General features: G+C 36.3%; 1 protein-coding gene across 6 annotated transcripts in view; it reads left to right on the top strand.

Annotated features, from left to right (window-relative positions):
- Positions 1-23,952, top strand: part of AKAP9 (A-kinase anchoring protein 9) — a 112,467-nt gene that overhangs the window by 5,459 nt on the left and 83,056 nt on the right. For all 6 annotated transcript variants that reach the window (XM_050333706.1, XM_050333698.1, XM_050333737.1 and 3 more), the window contains exon 2: positions 20,213-20,470. In XM_050333706.1, coding sequence (XP_050189663.1) covers positions 20,213-20,470 — 258 coding nt within the window. The remainder of the gene's footprint in view (positions 1-20,212; positions 20,471-23,952) is intronic.

Genomic DNA, 23,952 nt, shown 5'->3' with positions numbered 1-23,952 from the left:
GCTGGTGAGGCCACACCTTGAGTATTGTGTTCAGTTCTGGGCCTCTCAGTTCAGGAAGGATATTGAGGTGTTGGAACAGGTCCAGAGAAGAGCAACAAGGCTGGTGAAGGGACTTGAGCACAAGTCCTGTGAGGAGAGGCTGAGGGAGCTGGGGTTGTTTAGTCTGGAGAAGAGGAGGCTCAGGGGTGACCTCATCACCTCTCTACAACTACCTGAGAGGAGGTTGTAGCCAGGTGGGGGGTTGGTCTCTTCTCCCAGGCAATCATCAGTAAGACAAGAGGGCATGTGTCTTAAGCTCTGTCAGGGGAGGTTTAGGTTGAATATTAGGAAAAAATTTTTTACAGAGAGAGTGATCAGACATTGGAATGGGCTGCCCAGGGAGGTGGTGGATTCACCATCCCTGGAGGTTTTTAAGAGGAGACTGGATGTGGCGCTGAGAGCCACGGCAGTGTTTGGATCAAGGGTTGGACTTGATAACCTCGGAGGTCTTTCCAACCCTGTCAATTCTATGATTCTACGATCTCCGGCCTCTTCGGACTGAGCAGTTTTGGAATTCTCAAGGAAAGGTGTTGATCTGGGGTTTTTTAAAATAAAAAAAAATACTTAAGCAAAGCATGGAATAGTTATGTGACACAGTGATATTAAAGCTCTAATTTAAAAACCCCATAAGAACTCAAAATATAGACTGAATGTAAAACACAGTCCTTTTAAGCTCCTTGTAATTTACCTGAAGAGGAAAAAAAGCAGTATCTCAGTGGTTATTAAGAGTTTTTCATCACAGAAGTCAAATTAAATAGATCTAAATGTTATATTTTATTAGAGAGCTGGGCTGCTAAGAGGTCATCTTTTGTTTTCAAGTTCATTTTGCTTAGTCTCTTGTCTGCCTCAAATAACTTGAACAAAACTCATTAAACAAAATTAAGGAAGCAAGAATTTCCTTTTCAGTCTGCATTTTCTTAGTCTTCTTTTCTCTTAAAATAAGAAGTCATATTTGCCATATCACAAAGTGCTAATTTCATCATAAAGCCCTAGTCATTGCTGTTCACAGAATGGGAGTGATGCTGGGCTATATTTGAAGATGCTGGTGTGTATTGGTGGACAAGAGAGGAAGCAACTGGATCTCTAAAGAGTTTCCTGGACAAGTGTGGGTGAGCTTTGGCTCAACAGAGCCTAATCTCTTTGTTTATAACAAAGCAGAAGAGTGCAAGGAAACTATGAAAAAATGCTATAGTGAAGAAAAATTTATTTGAAGAAGCCCTTTTTCTTTCACAGGAAGATCCTTATAAACCTGTATCTAATTCGTAGGCATTCCTCTGTTGTATTGCTTAGCTATTAGCTATTTTTTTTTTCAGCTCCTTCTGAACTTGTAGACTTTGGCTCCTCTTCTTTCGCAGGCTTCAATCTACTCTCCTTTGCATCTCTGTCAGTTTTAAACGCAAATAATAGGAGGTTTGTGGAATTGCCTGTGTATAGTTTGATTATGAACATGACTAAGCTTAAAAGCTGATTTTTGTCTTGCAGAGGAAGTTGCAGATACAAGGACTGAACAGTACCCTGGAGATGGGTTTAAAAGCCTTTGAGTAAAAGCAGACAGAGGAGAAATTGAGTAGAAGTGAGAAACAAAGTGTGAGGTGTTCAGCTTGTTGTGTTTGTATTTGGTTTTGTTCAAAACAATGGATATCTTCATTTTATTGTCGATAAAAAGATTTTTGTACAGTTGAGATGTCTATAGCTTTTGTCTAGATAATTGACTGCTCCCAGGTGGTACATAAGCTTGGATGAGAGATCCAACAGAAAGGTTGTCTGTGAAACCATTTTCAAGACACCTTCTGGTACTAGTAGCAGAAAAATTGGTATGATTAGGCTAATTTTTCCTTTGAGGGTAATAGAACTACCAGCTCTTTGCAGTTTACTCAGTGTTCTCTTTTGCTTTGAAAAAATAAAAAGAAAGTTGTATTTTTTTGGTCACATGTTCAAGTTTATTGTGGACTCCATTGGGTCTTTGTAAAAAAAAATACTCTTTGAGTTGAAATTTAGGATTTCAAATCTCTTTTCAGTTGGCACTACTAGAACTGTTTCTGTTTCCAAGTGTGTTCTCTGATTTTTTCCATATCATTGTTTTGATCTCCATCTCCCTCATTCCAGAGATCTGTTCTTGCTTTTAATACAGGGTTTGATTATCAATTTTAAAGCTATATTGGTAATAACATTTTTGTTCAAAGCTTTGAAGTAGCTGTCTACCTTACAACAGTGATGCAAGGTAGAATGAGCTGAAACTCATACTTGCTTTCTTCTGAGAATGCAGAGAAATATCACTTCAAAATAACCTTTATTCTTATGCCAGTTTAGCGAGAATTGTTCTTTACTCCAAGATGCCAGTGAATTTCACAAAAAAAAGAGAAATGTCAACACAATATTGTTAGTAGCACTGCAAAAGCAAGGAATTGTATTGTAAAAATGCAGTTTAAAGTGGTTTTTGATGCTCCTTGTGTAAGGAAAAGGAATTATAAAAATGAAAGCACAAAGTTACTCTTTGCCTACTTACAGGACTTTCTTCATTTTAGGACTAGTCTCTGCCTCATTTCTATGCTCTGCTTTCCAACTACTTATTTTTTTAGTATGGGTGTTGCAATAGCAAAATAGAGATGACTGCAACATTTGTTTCCCTCAGTTTTAACAGAATGTAGACAAGTTTGTTTGTTTATACCGATTTGGAAATCAGCTTGATCACCACTACAATTTTTTTCTAAAAAACTTTCAGTAAAGTGTATCTCATACTGCAGGGGAAGTACATTAGACCTCTTGGCATATGTGGATGTTGCCAAAAAATCCTGTGGGTTTTTTCCCCATAGAAAATACTCAAACAACTGGTTGCTTTTAAATATTGATGTACAAAAGTATTAACTGCAGAATAATATATGGTTACTCCAGCATTTTAGAATTTGGAATAGGGAAAAATCTGATGGAAATGAGGGCAAAAGAAAAGAGACTGCTGAAGTAGGTTGTCCTACCTTATATTGCAATATAAGATTATATAGTAGTAACACAATTGTTGGGAATCCTAATTTATGGAGTGAATTATTAAGCTTTGACTTAGATATCTGCCTGATAGAAAGAGATTTCAAGGTATTTCTCTGTATTTGTTTCAACATAATTTTGTTACTCATACAATCTAGTGTGTCACTTTGAATTTGGAAGGATGAATGCACCACAGTTCACTGAAACATAGCTCATAATTGCAGTCTTTTGACTGCCATACTGAAACATAAAGTAAGTAGGTCTTGAATTTTATGACGATGAGACATATTCTGTTGACTGCAAAGTGCTGGCATGGCATATCTTGTTGATGGTCCTGGTGTTTTTGTTTCATGAAAGAAACATTAATCTTCCTTTTCACATGGTTTCTTGAGAAGCCGACATTTTATATTATAAACCACCTTTCCTGCAACCAGTGGAGAAAGGACAGAAGAATGAATAAAAATGTTAAGATTTCTTAGAATTCTTAGTTTCTTGGAAGTATGGAGTCAGTTCTCCTGCTTCCCTCCTCTTCTGAAAAGGAGCCCAAACAAGATTCCAGATGGAACAAATTCAATAGCTGGGCAAAAGAATGTGAGACTCTGGAAACCTAACACTAAGTTTAAGATAGTGGGGGAGTGATCAAATCACAGTGGTAACAACTCTAGGTTGTAGCATCATCACAAAACAAAGAAGAGATGGTCTTTTGAACCATGCTTTTAAATCTCACAACATGAAGAAATTTTAAGAGTCTCCACAGTTGCAGATAATAATGTTAAAGAGAATATATAGTATTTTTGTGATATTTTCAGAGGAAAGCCTAGATTTGATGAAAACTACTGCCATGGCAAAAATACAGCATATCTTTAAAACTACAATAGCAAGCAAAAGATGCAGGAAGACTGGTGGAGTTGAAGAGATGGAGTAGGTGGAATCCTGGGACTGAGTATGTTTCTGTGCAAATATTGATAAAATAGGTGTTCAGAGAATAAGCAGTGTAAATTCCATAAGGCTTGATTCGAATCTGGCTTCACTGGTAGGCTGTTATCCCTTCATCCTGGTTTTATTTGCTGAACTTTTTACTTGTCATCAAACTCTTCTCTCTGAAGAAGCCTGCAGTATCCAATCACAAAACAAGGGGAAATATTTAAATATCCCCAAATCCATTTAAATTGCCTTAGGGAGGTAACTGATTTAACATTAAAACCATACATTTGCATATATAAATATATATTGAGAATATGTGTTTTCAATTAAAAGGTGTATAGGAGAAATGGCTTACTATTACAGGTGACAATGGTAAGAAAACCCTGTCTTGGTATGTTCAGTCGTCCACTGTGCTGGCTAGCCTAGTTTGCCATGTTAAAAGAAATAAAGGAAGTCCTGATAGAAGACTCCTCAAAGAGGGATGTGTTAGATTTTCTTCATTATTTGGAATATATTCCGGGAATTCAGTTTAGCTTTCATTAAAAAAAAAAAAAAAAGTCCATTGGCAAGTCTGCAGTTTTGTGAGCAGCATCGGTGTCTTTGTGAGTTCTCTTTTCTCGTTATTCAGCAGCGTGTAAGAAGTAATAAATGCCTGTCAAAATGGTACAAGCCTGTCAAGCCTTGCACACTGAGCATGAAATTCATGCAGTTGGTTCTCTCCTTATGTCTGCTCTGCTCCTTGCAGAGCTGTCTCTCACAAGCTGCAGAGTTTGGGGGCTTTGTTCTCACTCTGTTCAGTACCACATGGTATGAATTAATGTAAATGTGGTATAAACAATGTGGGAAAGTGATGAAGCACAACTGAATTTGACTCGTTCTACAGTATTTTACAATTCATTAAAAAAAGACCAACCCCTCAAAACATTTTTTAAAATGAAAATTTAAGCTTTGTTCAGTTTCTGTACAGAGTTGAAGCACAGAGATGGCCAGAATAATGCATAGTCTCCTTAAAATGTATTGAAATTCTTCAAACTGCTTTTGAAAACTCAACACAATGTGTGTGAAAAGATTACATTGACAACTGGATGGAAATCATCACGTCACTTCAGTTTACGAACAAAAAGTGGCTATTAGCTGCTGCTTAGCTTAAACTGGATTCAGACTATTGATCTGTATCTGAAAAGTTGATTGTCTTGTTGCCAAAGGTATAACCTGTCACATTCTTTGTCAGTTCCATGGTGCTTGTCAACTTGAAAAAAATTATAATCTTCTGCTCATTATTAATAAAGTTTTATTTAGACATTGTCTGTTCATTCTAAAAGTGCCTTTTTCTTTCAGAGTACTTGGTTAATGAGAAAGTAACTCTTCAGGTCTTGCTGTGCCTTCTTGTATTCTCTCTACCTGTTCAGGGTTTTTTCTCAATTTTTGATCTTTAAGTATCTCTGTCATAGCTACATTTTTACTAAATAGGACACAGTTTGGAGGGAAAAAATCTAGACGTAAATACAACTAGATTGCTTTCCTGTTGGAAGGAAATGTTAAATTTATGTGAATCAGGGCAATATAAGCAGTGCATAGAGTTTCAAAGTAAATTGGTAGTTGATGCTTTTTCTAACATCAAAAAATACTCTCTTCAGCCCTTTTCAGCCAATATCTAATAAACTCTTCTTCCTTATTTAATGTATAGACTAAGTGCTCTAGAAATTGTAGTTTTTTAAAGTTAATTAATTCTAATTTGCATTTTACTATTTGCAGTGTGTTGTGGAAGAATAAATTATGGGACCTGGAATGAAATATTGATTAGGATCCCACAGCAAGAAGCAGTTGCCTAACTGTGGTTTTCTTTAGACTTACCAGGATTTTTGTTGTAGGATTCTAATCAGTATTCATTATTTTTGAGAAACAGCTGATTACCCCCAGCCCTGCCCCCCTGGAAGCTACACTGATGCTTGATAATACACTGCAACCAAGACTGCAGTCATCAGTAAGACTCTTTATTTTTTAGAGAGTCTCAAAAGACTGGCAAAGATTGCTCTTTAAACAGAACAGACTTCTCTAATTGAATTGTCAACATTAAGGTCCTTGGGGATCTGCACAATTGTTAATATGAAACCACCTTTAGGTGACTGGGGCTGATCCAGACAGAACTTGGAAAGTGTTAAAATTTTTGATACCGTTTGACGTGGACTTGTAAGCAAACTAAAGGCTTGGTCTAGGTACAATCATCATTTCCTGGTTACAACCAAATAAAAAACTACTTAGCATTATTTGTTTTAATGGCTTACTCTCAAAGTAGGTGGTCTTTCAGTCTTTCACAAAGCCAGTGTCACTCAGTATTTACATTATTAGCAGTGGAAAGCATGCATCGTTATATGTAGACAGTACTGACTGAAGTAGATGGCAAACAGAGTGAAGAGGCTTAGAATTCAAAATGATCTGGTACAAAAGGACATAGAAGCAACACTCAAGGGGTTTTTTTTGCCTCTTTGATGATAAAAACTGTCCTTGGGCTTCCCAGTTCCCTGAGTTTAATGGCAGAACTGGAGTAGTGAAGCATTATCTACTGTACAGAAGGTCAAGCTGGGGACCAGCTCAGTAATTTTGATGTGTACACATTTATGGGACTGTCAGCATCCTGCAGGAGCTGGGTGCTGTTGTTACAAGGCTATTTCTTTCCTCATCTTTAAAAGGTCAGTGTCATTAGAGATTTCAAATTAAGCAGGGGAAAGAAAGCAAACATCAGATCCATCTTCAAGAAGGGTGAGAAGGAGGATCTGGGGATCTATTAGAAAGTCAGCCTGGCCGCAGTCTCAGGGAAGATTATTTCAGATCCTCCAGGAATCCACGTTGAGGCACATGAAGGGCAGGTGCATAAATGGAATTTATCAAAGGCAGGTCAGTTATCCTCTATGGTGAACTGAGTGTCTGATTAGATAGGAGCATTGTTTACCTTGATGTTAGGAAGGCATTTGATGTGATCTATTACAGGCTCTTTGTAACCAAACTGGAGATAGGTGTTGGGTAGGTGGACTGCAAGGTGGGAAGAAAATTATCTGGACTGCTACGCTCAGAGTGCTGGAGCGAAGCCCAACTGGTGGCCTGTAGTGTTCCTCAGGTGTTGAAACCATGGCTGATACTGTTTGATGTTTTGTAAATGACCTGCAGAATAGGAAGGAGTGTGCCTTGTGCCTTCAGCATGTTCATGGATGAGACCGTTCGGGAGAGCTGTTAATGAATTGAAGCGTAGGGCTCCTTTTCAGAAAGGCTTTGACAGTCTGAAAAAACAGGGAAATCATTAAATACAAATTCATTGTTTCCAAGCAACTGAAATAAAATATTCCTTTTTGTTGGGAGAATAACATTCAAATACTCGATTTCACAGAGCCAGATTAGACCCAACATAAAGGTAATTTAGGAAAATACAAATAAGTAGGCATATATTCAGTAGTTTAGTACTATACTAGATCCTAAGGAGCTGGGTTAGTCTGCGCAACAAAAGAATTATATGAAAACTGCAATTTTTTTTTAATATAATGAAATATAATGACTATCAATTAAGATAACTTAGGAAAGTGTTCCACTCTTTCTGTGCTCCCTAAAATAAGTCTGTGTTTTTGGTTTTGTCTTCATCTACTTTGTTTGGGGAAGGACACCTTTTTAATTTGGACCATAATGTCTACGTAGCTCTATCTGTGTGGGGAAAATGGGTTTCATATATTTTATTAGGAACCCACTTGAGTTTTATTTATATTTTATATAAATATATACATATATATAATATATAAAAATATATAAATATAATATTTATATATTTTATTAGGAACCCACATGTGCAGAATGCTATGGAACAGGTGAAAGTATATTTATTCTGGTGATTTTTCCCCAGTTAAAAACAAACATTTTGCTTATAGTTACTTCCTACATAAACGCATGTAAACCAAAATATAAACCAGTCTGGCAATATTCAAAATCAAACGTAGTGCAAGTGGTATTAGGAACATGAGTATCATTACTTTCCTTCTTGAAGCTTTATATTTTTATATTTTTAATATATTTTTATTTGTATTTTTTATAGTTTATTGTTAATAGTTCAGTCTTTGTAAAACTGAAAAGTGTCAACCTTAACTTTTAAACATGTAAGACAATTAATAACCAGAATAAAGTGTCTGTGTTACATGTAAACTTGCAGATTGCCAGTGATTTGATTGACAAGCACTGTGTGAAGTTCCTGGTAACCCTTGCTTTTGCATGCTTTCTTATTTTTGTAGTTGGCTTCTAACTGGCAGGCACAGATGGCCATAGACTGTGATTTTTGTGTGTTTCTGAATTAGGGGAAACATTTATATGGTATTTTAAATTTCATTGTATAAGTATCATGCGTTATCTACTCTATATGGATTTTTATATTAAGTGCTAAGTTAGAGTGGGGGATTTTTGGAATGAACTATTTTTTTGTTAATAGTAAGAAATTATTGTGTGCCCAGCTAACAATTAGAATATTTGTTCTCAAGTAACTTCTCATTAAGCAATCAGTGTTATTTTGTGATGTTTAAAGGAACTTCACCAAAAAAAGAAGCTTTTAAAAGTTTCTCTTGAAAGAGAATTAATCAGATTTTACACTATCAAGCCTTTATCTTAGTGATAATGAAGAATATTCTACCACAAAGTCAGAATTGGTTGTTTCAGTAGTATTAAAGTCTTAAGGTCATAAAGTATTTAGGACTGCTCTAACCTAGAGTTTAAAATGCTTTTAGAGAAACCCTGTGAACTTCTGTTTGAAGGATCAGGTTTGTTCCGCCCAATCCATGAAGTTCAGTGTCCTGTATAACTTTTTTCCCCCCTCAGATTCCTAGTAAAAATGAGGAGTAAACTCTGTATTCTAGGATGTGAGAAATTGCAATTGGACATGGTTAATAATAAGGAAAATTATATTTGAGGAGAAAAATTACTAAATATTAGGTATGAAAACAATTTTTTCTTTTACCAGAACAAAACTTTGCTCTTTCAGTCTATTATTACGGAAACTTAGATTGAAGTTTAGCATTAATTTGGGCTCAAGGAAAAGATAGATTCACTTTTTCACTGCCTCATAGTTTCAGGAATGTTTTCATAAGGTTATTTTTTTTTTTGCAGAAGAAGGGCAGCATGTGAAGAAAATTAAGGAACAAGGCAGAGATTTATTAACTCTTTGACTGCTTGTAGTATTTAATGGTATAGTTTCATTGCTTTTTAGACTGTATGTATCCTGGAAGACATTTCTTTTGACTTGAACCTTTTTTAAGACCTCAATATAGTGGAATGAACATGCTTAATGCTTAACTGTGTTACTGCATTGCAGTTGTTTTCTTAAAATAAATTGTTATCCTGTAAGAACTCCGAGGGATTAATTAAAGGCGTCTCCAGCTGTTGATTTAACTATATTTAGTTAAATAGCTGATACAACTATATGCTTGTTAAAGAACAGGTGTTAAAACAGTTGCTTTAAGAAGAAATAAAGTGAAGTTACTACATAAGCAATGCTCAGATTGTTAGTAAGTTTATTTTGGTGACACAGAAGGGAACATACTTAGTGACACGTGTCTGATGACTCTGTTGCTTTCCAGAAATTAAAGTTCTGAACAGATTAATGTGTTAATGCCTATATTTAACCACTAAGTTGCTACTATGCTCTGAAACATGTTTGTTGATGTTTTTTTTGAAACCCAGCTAAAGCTCGTTATCTGTGAAAGTCCATTACTTCTATCTGTATTTATCTTTTTTGTCGTGTCAGGCATATTTATATTTATGGTTTGTTTAAATAATTCATTGTGAACAGTTCATGAAGTATGGTTCTGCAGGTAGGAATGACAAAAATTGATCCATGTTGTAACTCACTTGACTGCACTGGGTCTGTAGAAATCAACTGCAGTAAATGTAAAGCCTAACACTACAATTTTGTTGAATCAAACACAAAGCACATCTAAAATTGGAAGTTACTACACCGTTTTAATGCTTTAGTAGCCTGGGGACCATCTCTTTTTTGCCTTCTGTTCAAGAGGGCAGTATCTGACTTGTACTTTCAGAAGACAGTTTTTTTCACAAGGCTCATTTCATCAGGAATTGAGTGGGACAAAAGTACTTAAAATCTTAACCACAGTTGTAATTTTACAACTTTACAAAAAATGTCAATGCAGAAGCTTGCTAGAGAGTTCATCTTTTTGAAATATTGTACTATTTATGGCTTCTTTGTAATGATTTTTCTGCCAAGTATATTCTGTTGGCATTACTTTAATCTGTCCCAGAGGCTTTAAGGTATGATACCTTTTGCAAGTCCCAGGCCTTTTTGTTTCTTTGTGTGTTTGGTTTTGTTTTGCCTTTATCTTCACGTGATCAGATTTATTGAGCACAAACTTTGTCTTGATTGCTCTGTATGCCTTTGACCAGCGGAGATACATGACAATCTACTTTCCATTTGGTTGGTGTCATGTGTAACATCTGTACCCTCCCTAATTTAGTCTTCTACGTGCCACCAGTGGCTTTGTTTTACTAGTTATTCTTACGTTCTAACACAATATTTGGCAGCTTTTCACTAAGATAAGGGGAATCATGTTGGTACACGTCGAGACCATGATAGGTAAGGCTGTGTCTCCTTTCGGCACTCAAAAATTTTATTTATTATTCTGTCTGTCATAGCCTCCACTGGTTATTCTTCAGCTGTTAAGTGTTACTAAGATATGATCATTGGATATCTTGACTTAAATCACCAGAGATCAAATTGCCTGTTCGCTTCCTAGTCTGTCTTTTGTTTGTGTCAGCAAAACATATCACATCCTGTGTTTTCATTTGGTAGGAAAGTGATACTAAAATCATAGTGTAGACTCTCACATACACTTTAAAAGGAGCCTACTGTTTCAGTTAATAGAACCTCAGCTATATTTACATCTTGTTTAGGATCCTGCACTTCAGTGAGCTTACTGTCCTTACACGGTTATCAGAGCTGAAGTTATCTATTGCCTTATGTGGATACCAAAACACCCCAGAAAAGTGCCTGAAGATAAATATTGATACATTTTTTTCTTAAAGGACTGTGAGATAAGGTGTTTATACAGTACTGATGATACAGTACTGTAACTGTATGGAAAGCAACTTATGTTTTCAGAGTATCTAAATCTAATATTAGGATTCATTTCAAGAATGAATTATTATACAATCTCATCTTCTGGGCAAATTTTCAAAACATTTTCATGAGATGTGAGGAATGGCATGACAAAGCAGCGAAGTTTTCCATTTCAAAGAATTGGTGGAGAACATCATATGACTCCTTAAAAACTAGCAGTTTAGCAAAGTAAGTAGTAAAACTTTTTTTTCCTCGTTCTTCTAGAAGATTAAAATATAACTGAAACATTTGTAGCTCCTTTATTTAAATTCATTTGACAGAATTTTAACTCTGGCCTGCAATTTATTTACTATAGCAAGTTGGATTATTTTAGAAAGGCTCAGAGAGTAGAGGGGGAAACATTTTTCTTAAACACGTGCATGAATACATTCGTTCGCATTGTGATACATCCTTCTCCTTCCCCAGCTCTCTACCAAAAATTTTTTCAAAAGTTTTAGACTCTGAAGGCTGTCTTTGTGCCATTGGTTTTTTTCAAAAAAGCATTCTTTAGCCTAGTAAAGAATGTTTCAGTATCCAGTTTTTAATAGTTGTTAATAAACCTAGTGGAATAGGAGTATGTTTGTCAGTGCATAACTCTTTTTGCCTTCCCCTTCTTACCCAGCCTTTGAAACTCTGAGCAAAAGCAAAGGATAGACAATGCCTTTTGAGATGACTGGTGTCCTTCATCACTTAATGGAGAGTAAAGAAGGCTCTGTTTTATGTCAGCTCTGTTTGCCTTGATGGCCAAAGACTTCCTAATGTTTCAGGCTTCAAGTATGGATGATCTGTGTTTTTTTTAGAGAGCAGCATGAAACAAGCTTCTGTTGCCCTCCCATTTTTGTCACTAACAGCTTGGCCCAATCCATTTATTTCCTCTTCACTTTGGGGACATATGGTACCAATGTGGGTCAGATGCTTTTCTCACCCTCTACATCAGCAGAGGCATTCAATGTGAGAAGAATAAAGTTAAAAAGTAGATAGGAACAATATATAAATCTTGTCTGCAGAAGCAGTTTAGTTAAGAGACCAGCTGAGCAATTTTTTTAGAAGATAGTTTGAGGCATTATATTTCTTGAAACAGTCCAGAATTGAAATGTGCTTGGTGTACTTGTGTCAGTCACTGTAACCTGATTTAAGAGAATTTTCATACACTTAACTTCCATTCCTTGTCCAGAAAATCACCCAACTGTAATGAACTTAGCTACTCCTAGATCTGTTCCTATTTAAACTCTTGGGACAGGGAAGAGCAGACCAGATCAGAACTACACTAATTCTGAGGCTTTCCAGCTCACAGTGCCATCTGGAGGGGTTCATTCAAGTTCAGCGCCCTTGGTTATTAGCACTGCCAACAGTACTCTAACTTGATACAGACTGCTAAAAAGAATTGCCCAAAAAGAATTGCTAAAAAGAATTGCTGTTCTTCTCAGCCTCTGTTGACATTCATGATACTTCAGCTATAAATGTAAATTGTGGTGATCCCATTGGTTTTCTTCAGAGTACTGCAACTACTGTCTCTGAAGCTGAAAGACTCACAAGTTTGTATTTAGGCAGAGACTATAGCACTTCTTCTTTGGAAACTTTCATAGTCTTATTGTCATCCTATAATACTCATGAGCCACTGAAGTCTCCATAAGGAGAGATGTTCTAAGGTCTTGCTCGAGCTATTTCGGAAAATCTGGCTGTGAATGCAACATAAAAATGAGATTTGAAGTACCTCATTCCCGGGTGATTATTTCTTGTTCATTGAGTCTAATGTTTCCCATTTAGTAAATTCAGCATCTGTTGAATGGAACAAATAAAGGTCCACTTGGCTCAACAGATAAGCAGATTGAAACTTGCAAAGAACGTTAATTCTTCACTTAGAGATTGGATTGTCAGCAACGGGACATAATACGTTGAACGTATTTGCAGGTTGCTTGCTCAGTTATCTTCTTGAAGTTTTTATCTCAGGATTTGAAATGAGTTGTGAGACTCTCCTATTTGTTAATTAGCAGACTAGAATAGAATTGGTAGACTTCATTAGAAAGATGTCTGTTTATCCTCTGCAGTTGAGAATTTTTCATTCATCTCACTGTTACCATTTTCTTAGTATAGGCATCAAGACTCGATAAGAAGCAGGCAGCACTAGAAATTTGCCTACACTTTTGAGTTAGTGCTTTCACAACACAACCTTCAGTGCTTACACCTTTTGAGAATATGACAAAAAGTGACAAAGTGCCACTTTCTTCTCTAATACCAGTGAACTGTTCAGCACCTCTTAGGGGACAGCCTGTCAAGCTTTTACAGAACTTGGTGGCCCAACAGCAAATGAGTTTTAAAGAGCCTAGGCGAGATTTACTGCCTAAATCTCAGTGGTGCTGTCTCCCAGACTCTTTTCCTTATCCCTTTTGAGGGCCTCTTATCTGCTATTGTTAAACATAAAAATGTGACTCTATATTGGAATCACAAAACCAGGTCCTGACTGAGAGAGAGAGATTATGGCAGGTGTTTTTTCAGTTATCCAGGGTAAGGTGGGATAGGTAGGATAGATAAACTTAAACCACAGCAAACGTCCAGGTTCTGAACCATGTAAAAATTTTAAATTCAAGTTGGCCTTTTTGCTTTGTCACTATTGGCTTGCAAAACACCCAGGTCAAGATTCTGTGGAATGCATATGTGCTTAATAAATGATCGAAACAAATCCCACCTCAGGGCCCTGCATTTTCTTTTTTGTGTCACCGAAAGCCTCTGTAGGAATAATTGCTTACCCGTGGTCAAGGAGAGTAGTGACCTACAATTACCAGGGCAGGTGTTTCTTAAATTAATCCTTCACCTTTTAAGACAAGGTTCAGTCTGTCTTAGTATGCATATTTTGGTTTCACTTTCACTCTAGATAATCTTTCAAAATTTATACTTTATTATCATTCAGTGATGAGTATTAGGAGCATTACGATTGGAAAAGCCTGAGCCTTTCTATCACAGGACTGTTTATGATCTTCCCTGAGTTTCATGATATAACTGAGTGTTATCATGTACTTGCAACCAGAGTGTGTCTGATTCTGGGACATAATCAGAGTTATCACTAGTACTGTACAGTTTGCCCCAATGCATGTTATACATTCAGATGCAGCTTGCAGCAGACTCTTTATCAATCACTCTATATGCAGGAAAAATATACCTTTCTGAGACAAATTTGTAGCGTTTGTGTTAGTGGCAAGTCTCAAGCGACACCTGACAAAGAGTATTATTTCACTTTTTCCTACCCTCTGTGTACTCAGTTGCAGATACTGCAGGTGTGGAGAGTCTGCTAGATTGAATGTTTAAGATATGTTTTCTGCAGTGGCTTTTTTCCACTGTAATGTGGGACAGATTCTCAATTAACAAATGGCATTATTACCAAATTCTTTTTTCAAAACATGGAGTCTTTTTAGTCATTCAGTAAGTAGTTAAACGCAAAACTGGTGTAGAGGTAGTTGGATTCATCACTCAGTCATTTACTATGGCAGACATGGGGAGTCATTTCAAAGTTTGGTGGTTTCTCTTCGTTGCTGCCAGGGCATGCTGCTCTCATGGTTAGCTTTGTTGGTTAACTTTCAGATCCTCTTCAGCAGAACTACACACACCCCACTCAGTTCTCAGCTGGAACTGCAGTGTGGGTTAATTCCATCCCAGGTGCAGGACTTGATGTTTATTTTTATTAAATCACATGCAGTTGTTCTTGGCTCAGTCCTGCAGCATCTTGAGGTCTCTGTATGATGGCTCTTCCTTCTGGTGTATCTGTCTTTCCTCTAGTTTGTTGTGATCCATGAACTTGATTAAGGTGCATTCAAATTCATCATCCAGATTATCTGTAAAGATACTAAACATTATAGGGCTGTCAATTTGATATTTAGCCTTAACCACTGCTTTTAGCTAGAGACCAGAAGATTCAGAAGTCCTTGTCTGCTTACATAGAATGAGTGATCTGAAGACGGCCTGGTCCAGCACAGAACATTTTTCATCGGATACCAGACTGTTTGAGAACTTCTGATAAAGAACAAGTCCCCTTCTGTGAGTAGGATTCATTCATCTGAAATTTAAGGAGTATCTGGAACATCTTTTGAAGTTGTAGTAGTTGAGAAATGCAAGACCATGATGTAGATTAGACCCCCATTCATGCTTTTACTGTATTGTGTAGAAATGAAAAGAATAATGACTTGCCTGTAGCAGATTGTCTGAGGTTCCTTTTTATTGTCAGTCTATAAGCTTGCCACTCATGCTTCTATATTTGTTCTTTAAATGAGAATAAAAATAGAGATTTTGTACTCAAGAGGAACTTTGAGAGATGAGTAGACTCTGCTCTTTCTATAAGAGGTGCCTATACAGCACTGAATTTGAGATGTGTTTGTTTTTAGAAAAAGTTTGAATTCCAATAATGTTTGTGTACAGGTGCATCAAGTATGACTGTACAGCTAGACTTGTACAGGATGGGTTACCTATAAATTTCTTATCTTAACAAATAAAAGTTGTTTTTTAAATAGTAGCTGCAGCAAATACTGTTTATCTTATTTCATAACATCCTCCTTCGGAGGCACTGAGAAATTTCAATTCTTGTTAACTGTAATACCTTTGAAAATGAGACTATCCATTGTCTGAGAATGTTAAGGAATAATAAGCATTCACAAAGCAGCATCCAGATAAAATGGCACTTAGTGTGTTTCTGTTTTAAAAAGTGTTTTAAGCATATGAAATAAAAATATAACTATTTATGCTTTATAAATGTAGCTTCTTTGATTTTCATGGATTTTCCCCAGTATTTTCTTCTACTGGTATATGGGCAGTGATTAAATATTGCAACTTCTGTTCCGATTGTTTTTTAAGTGCTTAAGAGGAAGTTGAGTTTTGCATTCTATTGGAGCCAAATTTTATTTTAACATAGACTTTTACTCTAGAAATAGTTCAGTCAGACCATATTTGAAATTAATCGATGGACAGTGTAACCCTGCAATCTAGATTGCTGGCAGAAGTGCCAAGGGTTAGAATCTGCTGAAGGTAGCTGAATAAATAAGTAATGCTCCTGTTGTAATTATAGCAGTACATTAACTATCATAAGTGACATGGTTTACACAAGTTATCCCCTCCACTCTGCAAGCTGGTTCCTTTCTGTCTCAAGAGTAGTTCCTAATAGCAGTTGATTCTCTTCTGCTTTTCTGACTCTCTGCCAATTTAAGGATGTCACCATTTAAAAATGAAGGTAATGCTGGTCTGTAATTTTGGTTCAGTCTCTGATGTGGGCTTTGGGCCAGTATGTTGTTTGGGGATTCATGAGTAGAAAGAAGTTATAATTAGAACCAGATAAATACATATATCCTCTAAATACCTACATTCTTCTATTCAGTTGTTATTTTATTATGGGAAATTATTTTGAAAAGTATACCCATTACCAATCTGCGTGCTCCTCTGTTGTAGCCTGGTGACTTTCAATAAGTGTTTTTCTGTTTATAAGAGACAACTTGTCTCATGCAGAGAATTTAGCACTAACATTCGTTTCCCATTTTTCAAACTAGTGGAAAGCTGAGCAGCTATTGTAAATGGCACTTCTGGAAATAAACATGTAATTCTTCCTGTGCAATTTTATTGTAGCTTTTTATGCATTAAAAGGAAAGAAACATAGTTTCATTCTCAGAGTTTAGCTTAAAACTTCAATCTGTTTATTATACTTAAGAATTTCATGGTTCACTGTATATTTGATAGAAACATTTCAGAAAATAAACATAGATTCCATAATTTAGGTTTTTTTAAATGCTTTGAAGTGGACATACCTATTTTCAAGAGGCATGGTTTTTTTGTTGGTTTTTTTGTGGTGGTGGTGGTGGTGGTGTTTTGCCTAGAAGCAGGACTTGAAAGACGGATGAGCTGGGAATTGCAAGGTGTTAGTTAATTTAGTTGCAAAAACTGAGAGTCAAGGAGGAAAATTCTTTTTAACTACTGAAAAACACTGACTGAGATTTTAACAGGGTTCAGCATTGCTTGTAGGATCCAAGCAAGGTCTTATCGGCATGATTGGAGAAGCTAGAGACAATGTGCTGGCAGATAGGTGAATAGTGATAAAAGACGCTCTAGACTGGTTTTCAGATGTGCTAAAATCTGTGGTGCAGTTGGATCATGGCTATTTTCCCAATACTTTCCCAGAGAAAGGTGCTTGTTCTCTGTCACTCCTTGGAAGCATATCAATGCAGACAGCCTATTCTGAGTTGTCCTTCAGCTTCTGTTTTTTTGGATCCTTCCTCCTCCATGAGTACCTCCTGTGTTTACATACTTTGCCCTTGCTTGCAGCTTTTGCAACTCTTTGTAACTTGACAGAGACTTGACATTGAATTGTTTCAAAACTGCAGATTCAGAACTGACTGAAGCAGCATAAGTTCCCCACAGACTTAGTTCTGGCATAATCAAGCTAATGTGCCTGGAAGACAGGACAACACATTATATCAGTGTGTATTTGTTTCATGTGTTGTTCACACTGGAAAATACATTTTTTTCTAGAAATACAAAATTGAAAGTTTTAATTCTAAAAAATTTGTTTTCCTTGGCTCCCATGACTGCTGGCAGACTTTTTCCTGCTTGTCATTGAAACATAGATGCTTGACTCTAGTTTATGAGAAGGAGCTCAGTAACTGAGACTCCCCTCTTTTGGTGTGAGCATCACAGGGTGTATTTAATCAGTGTAGCTTTTTGTTGTGCCACTTTTCTCGTTTCTACTTTTAAAAATTTAATTAAAAATGTGAATTTAAAGTTACCTTTTAGTAGCTGAATAGTTTTGTGTATACTTGAACATGTGGGGTAAAAAGTGCTACGATTTGTGCCTGCATCCATCACCAGTAGTGCAGTTATTTCCAAAGTTGTAGATCCTCATGCAGAAGTTGAGAACCTGTGTAATACAAAAATGTAATATTTTCATTCTCCCGTGCATTTATCGTTCATATGTGCCCGTCTTCATCAGTGTTTAAACAGAAAAAAAACAAGGTCTGCTTCTAACTGCCATGGTAAATTTTAATTTGCTAGTTCTGAAGAAGTGAAAGTTGACAACTTAATTTTGAAAAGAGAGAAATCTGGCATGCCCAGATGCCTCACTTAAAATATGCAAAATACTTAAGGAGGGACAAGGAGTAATTCACTTGTCCTTGGGCTACACATCTAATTTTGTAGACAAATAAAGACTGTAAAGCTGCTTTAAAAAAGCCAACTTAACTTCCATTACAGAAGGTTTCAATCAAGTTGGGAAGAGAGTTCTTGACCAGTGGCCCTACACGTAATTCATTATTTAAAAATAAAAAATAAAAAAAGCAAAATCTGTCTGTAGTTACACTTGAAGTCAGGTTGTCTGCTTTCTGTCTTTGGGCATTTGAACAAATTCTGCTTGAAAATATTTTATTGAGATAAATTTAACAGTTTTAGAAGAATGTAGTAGTGTCCTGAGGAGACAACTGAGACCTTCACCCTTCCCATTTTTGAGAAGCTGAATCTCTGTGTAGTTGGGTTTGGGGGTTTTTTAGTTGGTTGATTGATTGTTTTTGTTTGTTTCTCTTAAACTCTGAAGTAGGAGGAGACTGTCCTTTCTTTTCCTGTTCAGAATGTTTGGATTTAATAGATTTTTTTATGAAATAATGTAAGATGCTTATTCTAAAAATAGAAAAAAAATCATGAAGTTGAACTAATTAGAGAAGTAGTAGGGAGGAGGTAAGTATTTAATTCTTAGGTGAGCATATTTGGCTCAGCAAGTCTTCAGGTCCTCCTCCTGTAAACAGAGCAGGAGCCATATGCCAAGCTGTCAGTCGTACAAAAGGAAGAGGAGGCTGAAGAAGCCCACAAAGAAATACAAATAAAGGGACAAAAGCATAAACCAGCCACAAGACAAAACAGATCTGTCAGTGATGTATTTATTTGGATTGGGGCTTCTCAGCTCTCTTGGGGCCAGATGAGAACCAGAGAGCCCTTCAAGTGACGGCTTGCCCTGTAACCGAACGGAGACTGGGAAAGGGGATCTTTGTGTCCTGCTTGAGCTGTGTGTCCCTGAAGAAGCTGGATGGAAACCTGGCTTTCTCGACTGGTGAATATCAGGAGCAAACATGCTATCTTTTCTATATATTTTTAGTAAAATTGCAGCATATTTTAAAAAAACCCCATGATATTTGGCTATAAGTTGATGTTTAAAGCTTTAGGGTCTTTTTTCTGTGCTTTACATTGGGGATACATTTATAAAACATATTGTAACACCTTATCTCGGATTCTTCAGTTGGAAAGTAATGATTCTTGTTTTCAGGTTATATTGATAGACTCTATTTAATTTTGAATGTTAATTGGTAAAACCTGACATGCTTGTTTTTCTTATTTGAATGGAAATTCTGTTCTTGTTAAGAAAAAATATTTTAAATGGATTTTCTTGTGTAAACCACTGTAAAGTGATTAAAAGTGATAAGCTCTTCAAAAGGCAATGTCTTACAGTATTTGAATAGCTTACATACTAATTGGTTTTTAAACTGTGTGCCTGGCTCACCTGTGACTTCTCGTTCTTCAGCATGTTTTGCTACAAGGTAGTATGTCTTGTAATCTACTCACTGTTTGGTTTTGGACTATTCCCTCATTATGTACTTTGCTATTTTGATGTTTCTTTATGATGTTTTCAGCAACTTGATCTGCTTTTTGAGTTATAACTTTTGGAAAAAAAACTTAATGTGATACTTGCTGGAGGAGAGGTTTGCTTTTGTCTGCCTCTGGAATAAAAATTAAAAAGAATTTCTGTAAATTAATTTTCAGGTTAGTATAAAATTGAAAGATGAGATCAGAAGTTATTTCATTACATTTGTTCTTTATAATGACATTTGAACTTTTACCTTTGAACGTTTTGATTTCTAGGTATCAGTCTGTGTAATAGTAACTTATTAGTATGAAACTAAGAGGGAATTCATTAATAGATTGTTGGTTTACATTTAAGATATTCAAAGCAAACCATATAAATGGAAAAACAATGTCTTACATATGCAGCATTAACTTCCAACTTGTTTGCAGTAGTGATTAGTTTGAAGCTTTATGTAGAATAGTGGGTAAGCCTTTATAGAGGATTTCATTACTGATAAGAGGAAAACTTTCACCTTTAACAAGATTGTGTCTTCTGTTCAGCTTGCCCAGTTTAGGCAGCGGAAGGCGCAAACTGATGGTCAAAATGGATCAAAGAAGCAGAAAAAGAAGAAGAAAGCAGCAAACATCAAAGATGAAGAATCAATACAAGATGGGATTGAAACTGAGCGATCTCGAGGTGATGAAATCTCCACGTGCAGCAGCCGAAGGGGAGCAGCAGCTGCTACTGCTGACTTTGCTATTATCAGGACTTTGCATAGTGGAGAAATTATCAAACATAGCCAGGCTTACACCATTGAGGTAAGTTTGTTTTGAGCTATAAAAAGTCACTTTTGGGGGGGGTGTAAAATAACCCATTAATTTTGAGAGTGAGAATAAAGGAGTTGGATGAGATTTTAGACATTATTTCCTTGCCTCTTCTCTCTGACCTTAGTAGGTTCAGAGCACTTTGTAGCTTCCTGCTGGCAGTCATTTTTTTATTGTAGTCAGTCTACTGTAGGTTATGGAAAGTGTGTTGGTACTGCTGGTACTCCTTAAATGTGCATAAATTAATTTCGTTTTATTTAAATTTGCAAATTGCAGTGGATTTTTGATCACTGCACTTACGGCTGCAGCAAAACGCAAAACTAAACTTCTTGTATTCACAATTTGAGTCACTTTGATTAATGAGGCAAAGGAGTGAATCTGGAAAACACTGCTTAGAATGGCTTAAGAGACTGATAAACAGTTACTCTTACTACTTAATGAAATATAATCCTGATTGCTAGTGGCTGAAAGTACACGCTCTGGGAAGTCTGTAAGGCGCTCTACGAGGCATACACTGGCAGTCCAGTTCAGTTCTGAGTGGGCATGAATTCACACACTGTTGTTCCAGATACAAGGAACAAGAGATGCTGATGTTATTGACAGAATAGCTTAGTCCACTTGTGAAACCGTTGCCTCTAAAACGACGTGGCGTTCTGAACAAGCATCTCAATGCAGATTCCCTGCTCTTTCCAGGTGAATGCAGTCTTTTCTGAGAGATATGGTCTGGATGAATGCTCTGCATTTTGACTTGCCTGTCCTATACTAGGATAGACCATTCCATCTCCATTAGTTAATTTCAAGCAACTGAGGACTAACAGAGGAATTACACTTTTTGAAATTTTTTTGCGTTTTTATTTTAGAAAAAGCTTAACTTAGTGGAGGGGCAGACAGACTAAATCACACATGCAAATAAAAACTTGTAGCTGTTTCATTTATTTTACAGTTTTAAGCCTACCATATATCAGCACACTAAATATTTTGAACCTTATGGATATATGCCTTTAATAAGTAGCTTTTATTTCTTAGAAAGGTCGTGTTAGGTCTTCAAAACGGTTTATAGTAAGTCAATAAAACTGTCTGTTCAACTCACAGATTTTCCTGGAGGAGGTAATGAATTTTTTAAGAGTATTTAATAACAGAATAACTATTTTCATAGGTCAAGATGGGACTTTTTTGCCTTCTAGGAAAAGAGAAGGGTGTACTTTATGAAATGCAGCAGGTTATCTACAGCTGAAGAGAGAGGACTGCTAGGGCAGAGAGGTGTTTAGAGGGAATCCCTAAAAATGTTGTAATAATGTAACAGTCTGCATAAATTCAACAACTGAGTGAAGTAACTTTCTTAATCAAATATATTTTGAAGTTGCTGATGGACTCTTCTGATGTACTTGCTTTGTTAGGATAAATATTTCTACTACAGTTGGAGAAACAGAGTATAGTTTTGGTTGGAAGGGACCTCCAAGGTCATCTAGTCCGATCCTGTGCTCAAAGTAGGTCTAATTAGATCAGGTTGGTCCTGGTGACCTATGTTGGCCTCTGAATGCAGACAGTACAAGACAGATGATGATAGAAATGGAAGAAATATCTGTGCTGCAGCTGCTAAAGGTTGCACTCATAGAGACATTCTTAAGATTGGGTATGGATTTTTTGAGGTCTGTCTTATTCCCAAAACAACTTATCATCTTATGTTTAAATAAAGAAATAAATATGGAGATGCCCAGATTTTTCTGCTATGTCAGGGGTTTTGATTTGTTTCTTTCTTTTTTAAAATATGGCTTTGAAAGAATAAGCATGGTGATCATGTAAATTTGTGCTTTGGCTCTCTTGAATTACTTAATCTTAGTGACTTCTAAAATAGTATTCACTTCCACAAAAAAAACCCAGCTGCTCCCAATTGGGAGAGCATTTTTATTTGTTAAATGTGGTCTGTGGCCTCCTTATTCATGTTAAATCAGTAACTGGTATTTTGGAGTTGGAAGGGGATTGCTGAAGTCTCTGTGAAGTGTTAATAGAAGAGGAAAATATCTGAAATAGTTTCAGTGAATCTCAGAACTTACTGGTTTTACTCTTGAAAGTGCAATGATTTGGACAGAGAGCCTGTATTACAGTAATTGGATTGGACCTTGCTTAGTTGAAATGGCAGCCAGTGTAATAGGCAGTTTCAGGCTAATCTCTGCAGTGGAGAATTACAGACAGCTTCTTTGAGCTGTTTGCTTTTTCACCCAACATTAAATCTTCACAGGCTGCTGTGTCAAGAAGAGTGAGACGGGATTACTGGAAGCATTATGCAGGATCGTTTTCTAGCTTAAATTAGATTCCACTTATTTATTTCATCTTTTGCTGGAATTGATATTTAAAATTGTTCTTTCTGTACCACAAAATATACTCAGAATAACTGACTATACTGCCTGTCTATCTAAAAAATATTGACTGGGCTTTTTTTGTGGTAGTTCGTACTTTTGTGGTAGTTTGTGGGTAGAAGTTTATCTCCCTGCAGTTTTTCTAGTATGACTTTTTATACCCCAGTGGAATTAGCATGTCCAAATGCAAATAAAAAATAGTTATCTTAATATGAAGAATACAAAATGAAATAGGGGTAATCCTCTGGGAGCTTATTTCCCTTCTGAAGTTAGACCAGTTTCTTTTCAGAGAGGACAAATGTGTTTAGAGAGTGCAAAGTTAGTTTTCTGCAGTCATCCTTTTCCCTTTTTTTGCCCCTCTTTGTTCCTAAGGGTGGGCTCCTCTATCTCCCTGTATTCCCTTTGGTTACAGAATCTAATTGGAAGAACTCTGGAAGAACTATCATTGTCCTTAGCCATTCCATTTTACCTTCTATCTGAACTTATTTGTAATCTCTAGGTTTTCCATCCTTTGTCAGAGGAACAGTTTGTTTACTATAGAAATGCCAGTTGGTATTCCTTGATTAAAGTATTTTATTTCATGCTAAATGCTTTTTGTCTTGTTCTCGCAAATACAGTAAAATGTTGAGGTACGAGTTGTATTTGGGTTTTGTATTTATTGTGTCACACCCTAGTATGTTTTGGTGTTGACATCCACAGTGTCCTTTTCCATATAGGAAAAAAAAATAATCTAGAACACACAGCCTGGAAAATAAATTGGATCAATGAAAATCTTTGGTTTAGGACTGTTTCTTTTTTGACTTCTGCAGTTAAAAATGGAAGAAAGCAAAAGCCACTTCCAGAGTAAATAATTGCTGAAATCACCCTCTCTGGGAGGTCTTGAAACAATGGTTGAACCACACTGCTTTGCGAGAATGTCCTAATGCCAGGAAAGCAAAAGAAATTTATTTATGTCACGGTAAAATTGTCCTTGAGTCACCTGAGTAGTAAAAGCTATTATACAAAGCTTCTTAGAAAAGAAAAGTTCAAAGTTCTGTGATGAAGAATACCAGCTAATTGACTAAGGTTGGATTAGTAACTCGTCTTTTGTTTTTCACAGGACAAATCCTTTTGGTAATA

The sequence above is a fragment of the Myiozetetes cayanensis genome, unplaced genomic scaffold, assembly GCF_022539395.1.
Source record: "Myiozetetes cayanensis isolate MyiCay16 unplaced genomic scaffold, myiCay2020 scf1, whole genome shotgun sequence".
Classification (NCBI taxonomy): domain Eukaryota; kingdom Metazoa; phylum Chordata; class Aves; order Passeriformes; family Tyrannidae; genus Myiozetetes; species Myiozetetes cayanensis.
Note: the sequence above shows the minus strand (reverse complement) of the source record. Positions and strands in the feature narration are given on the sequence as shown.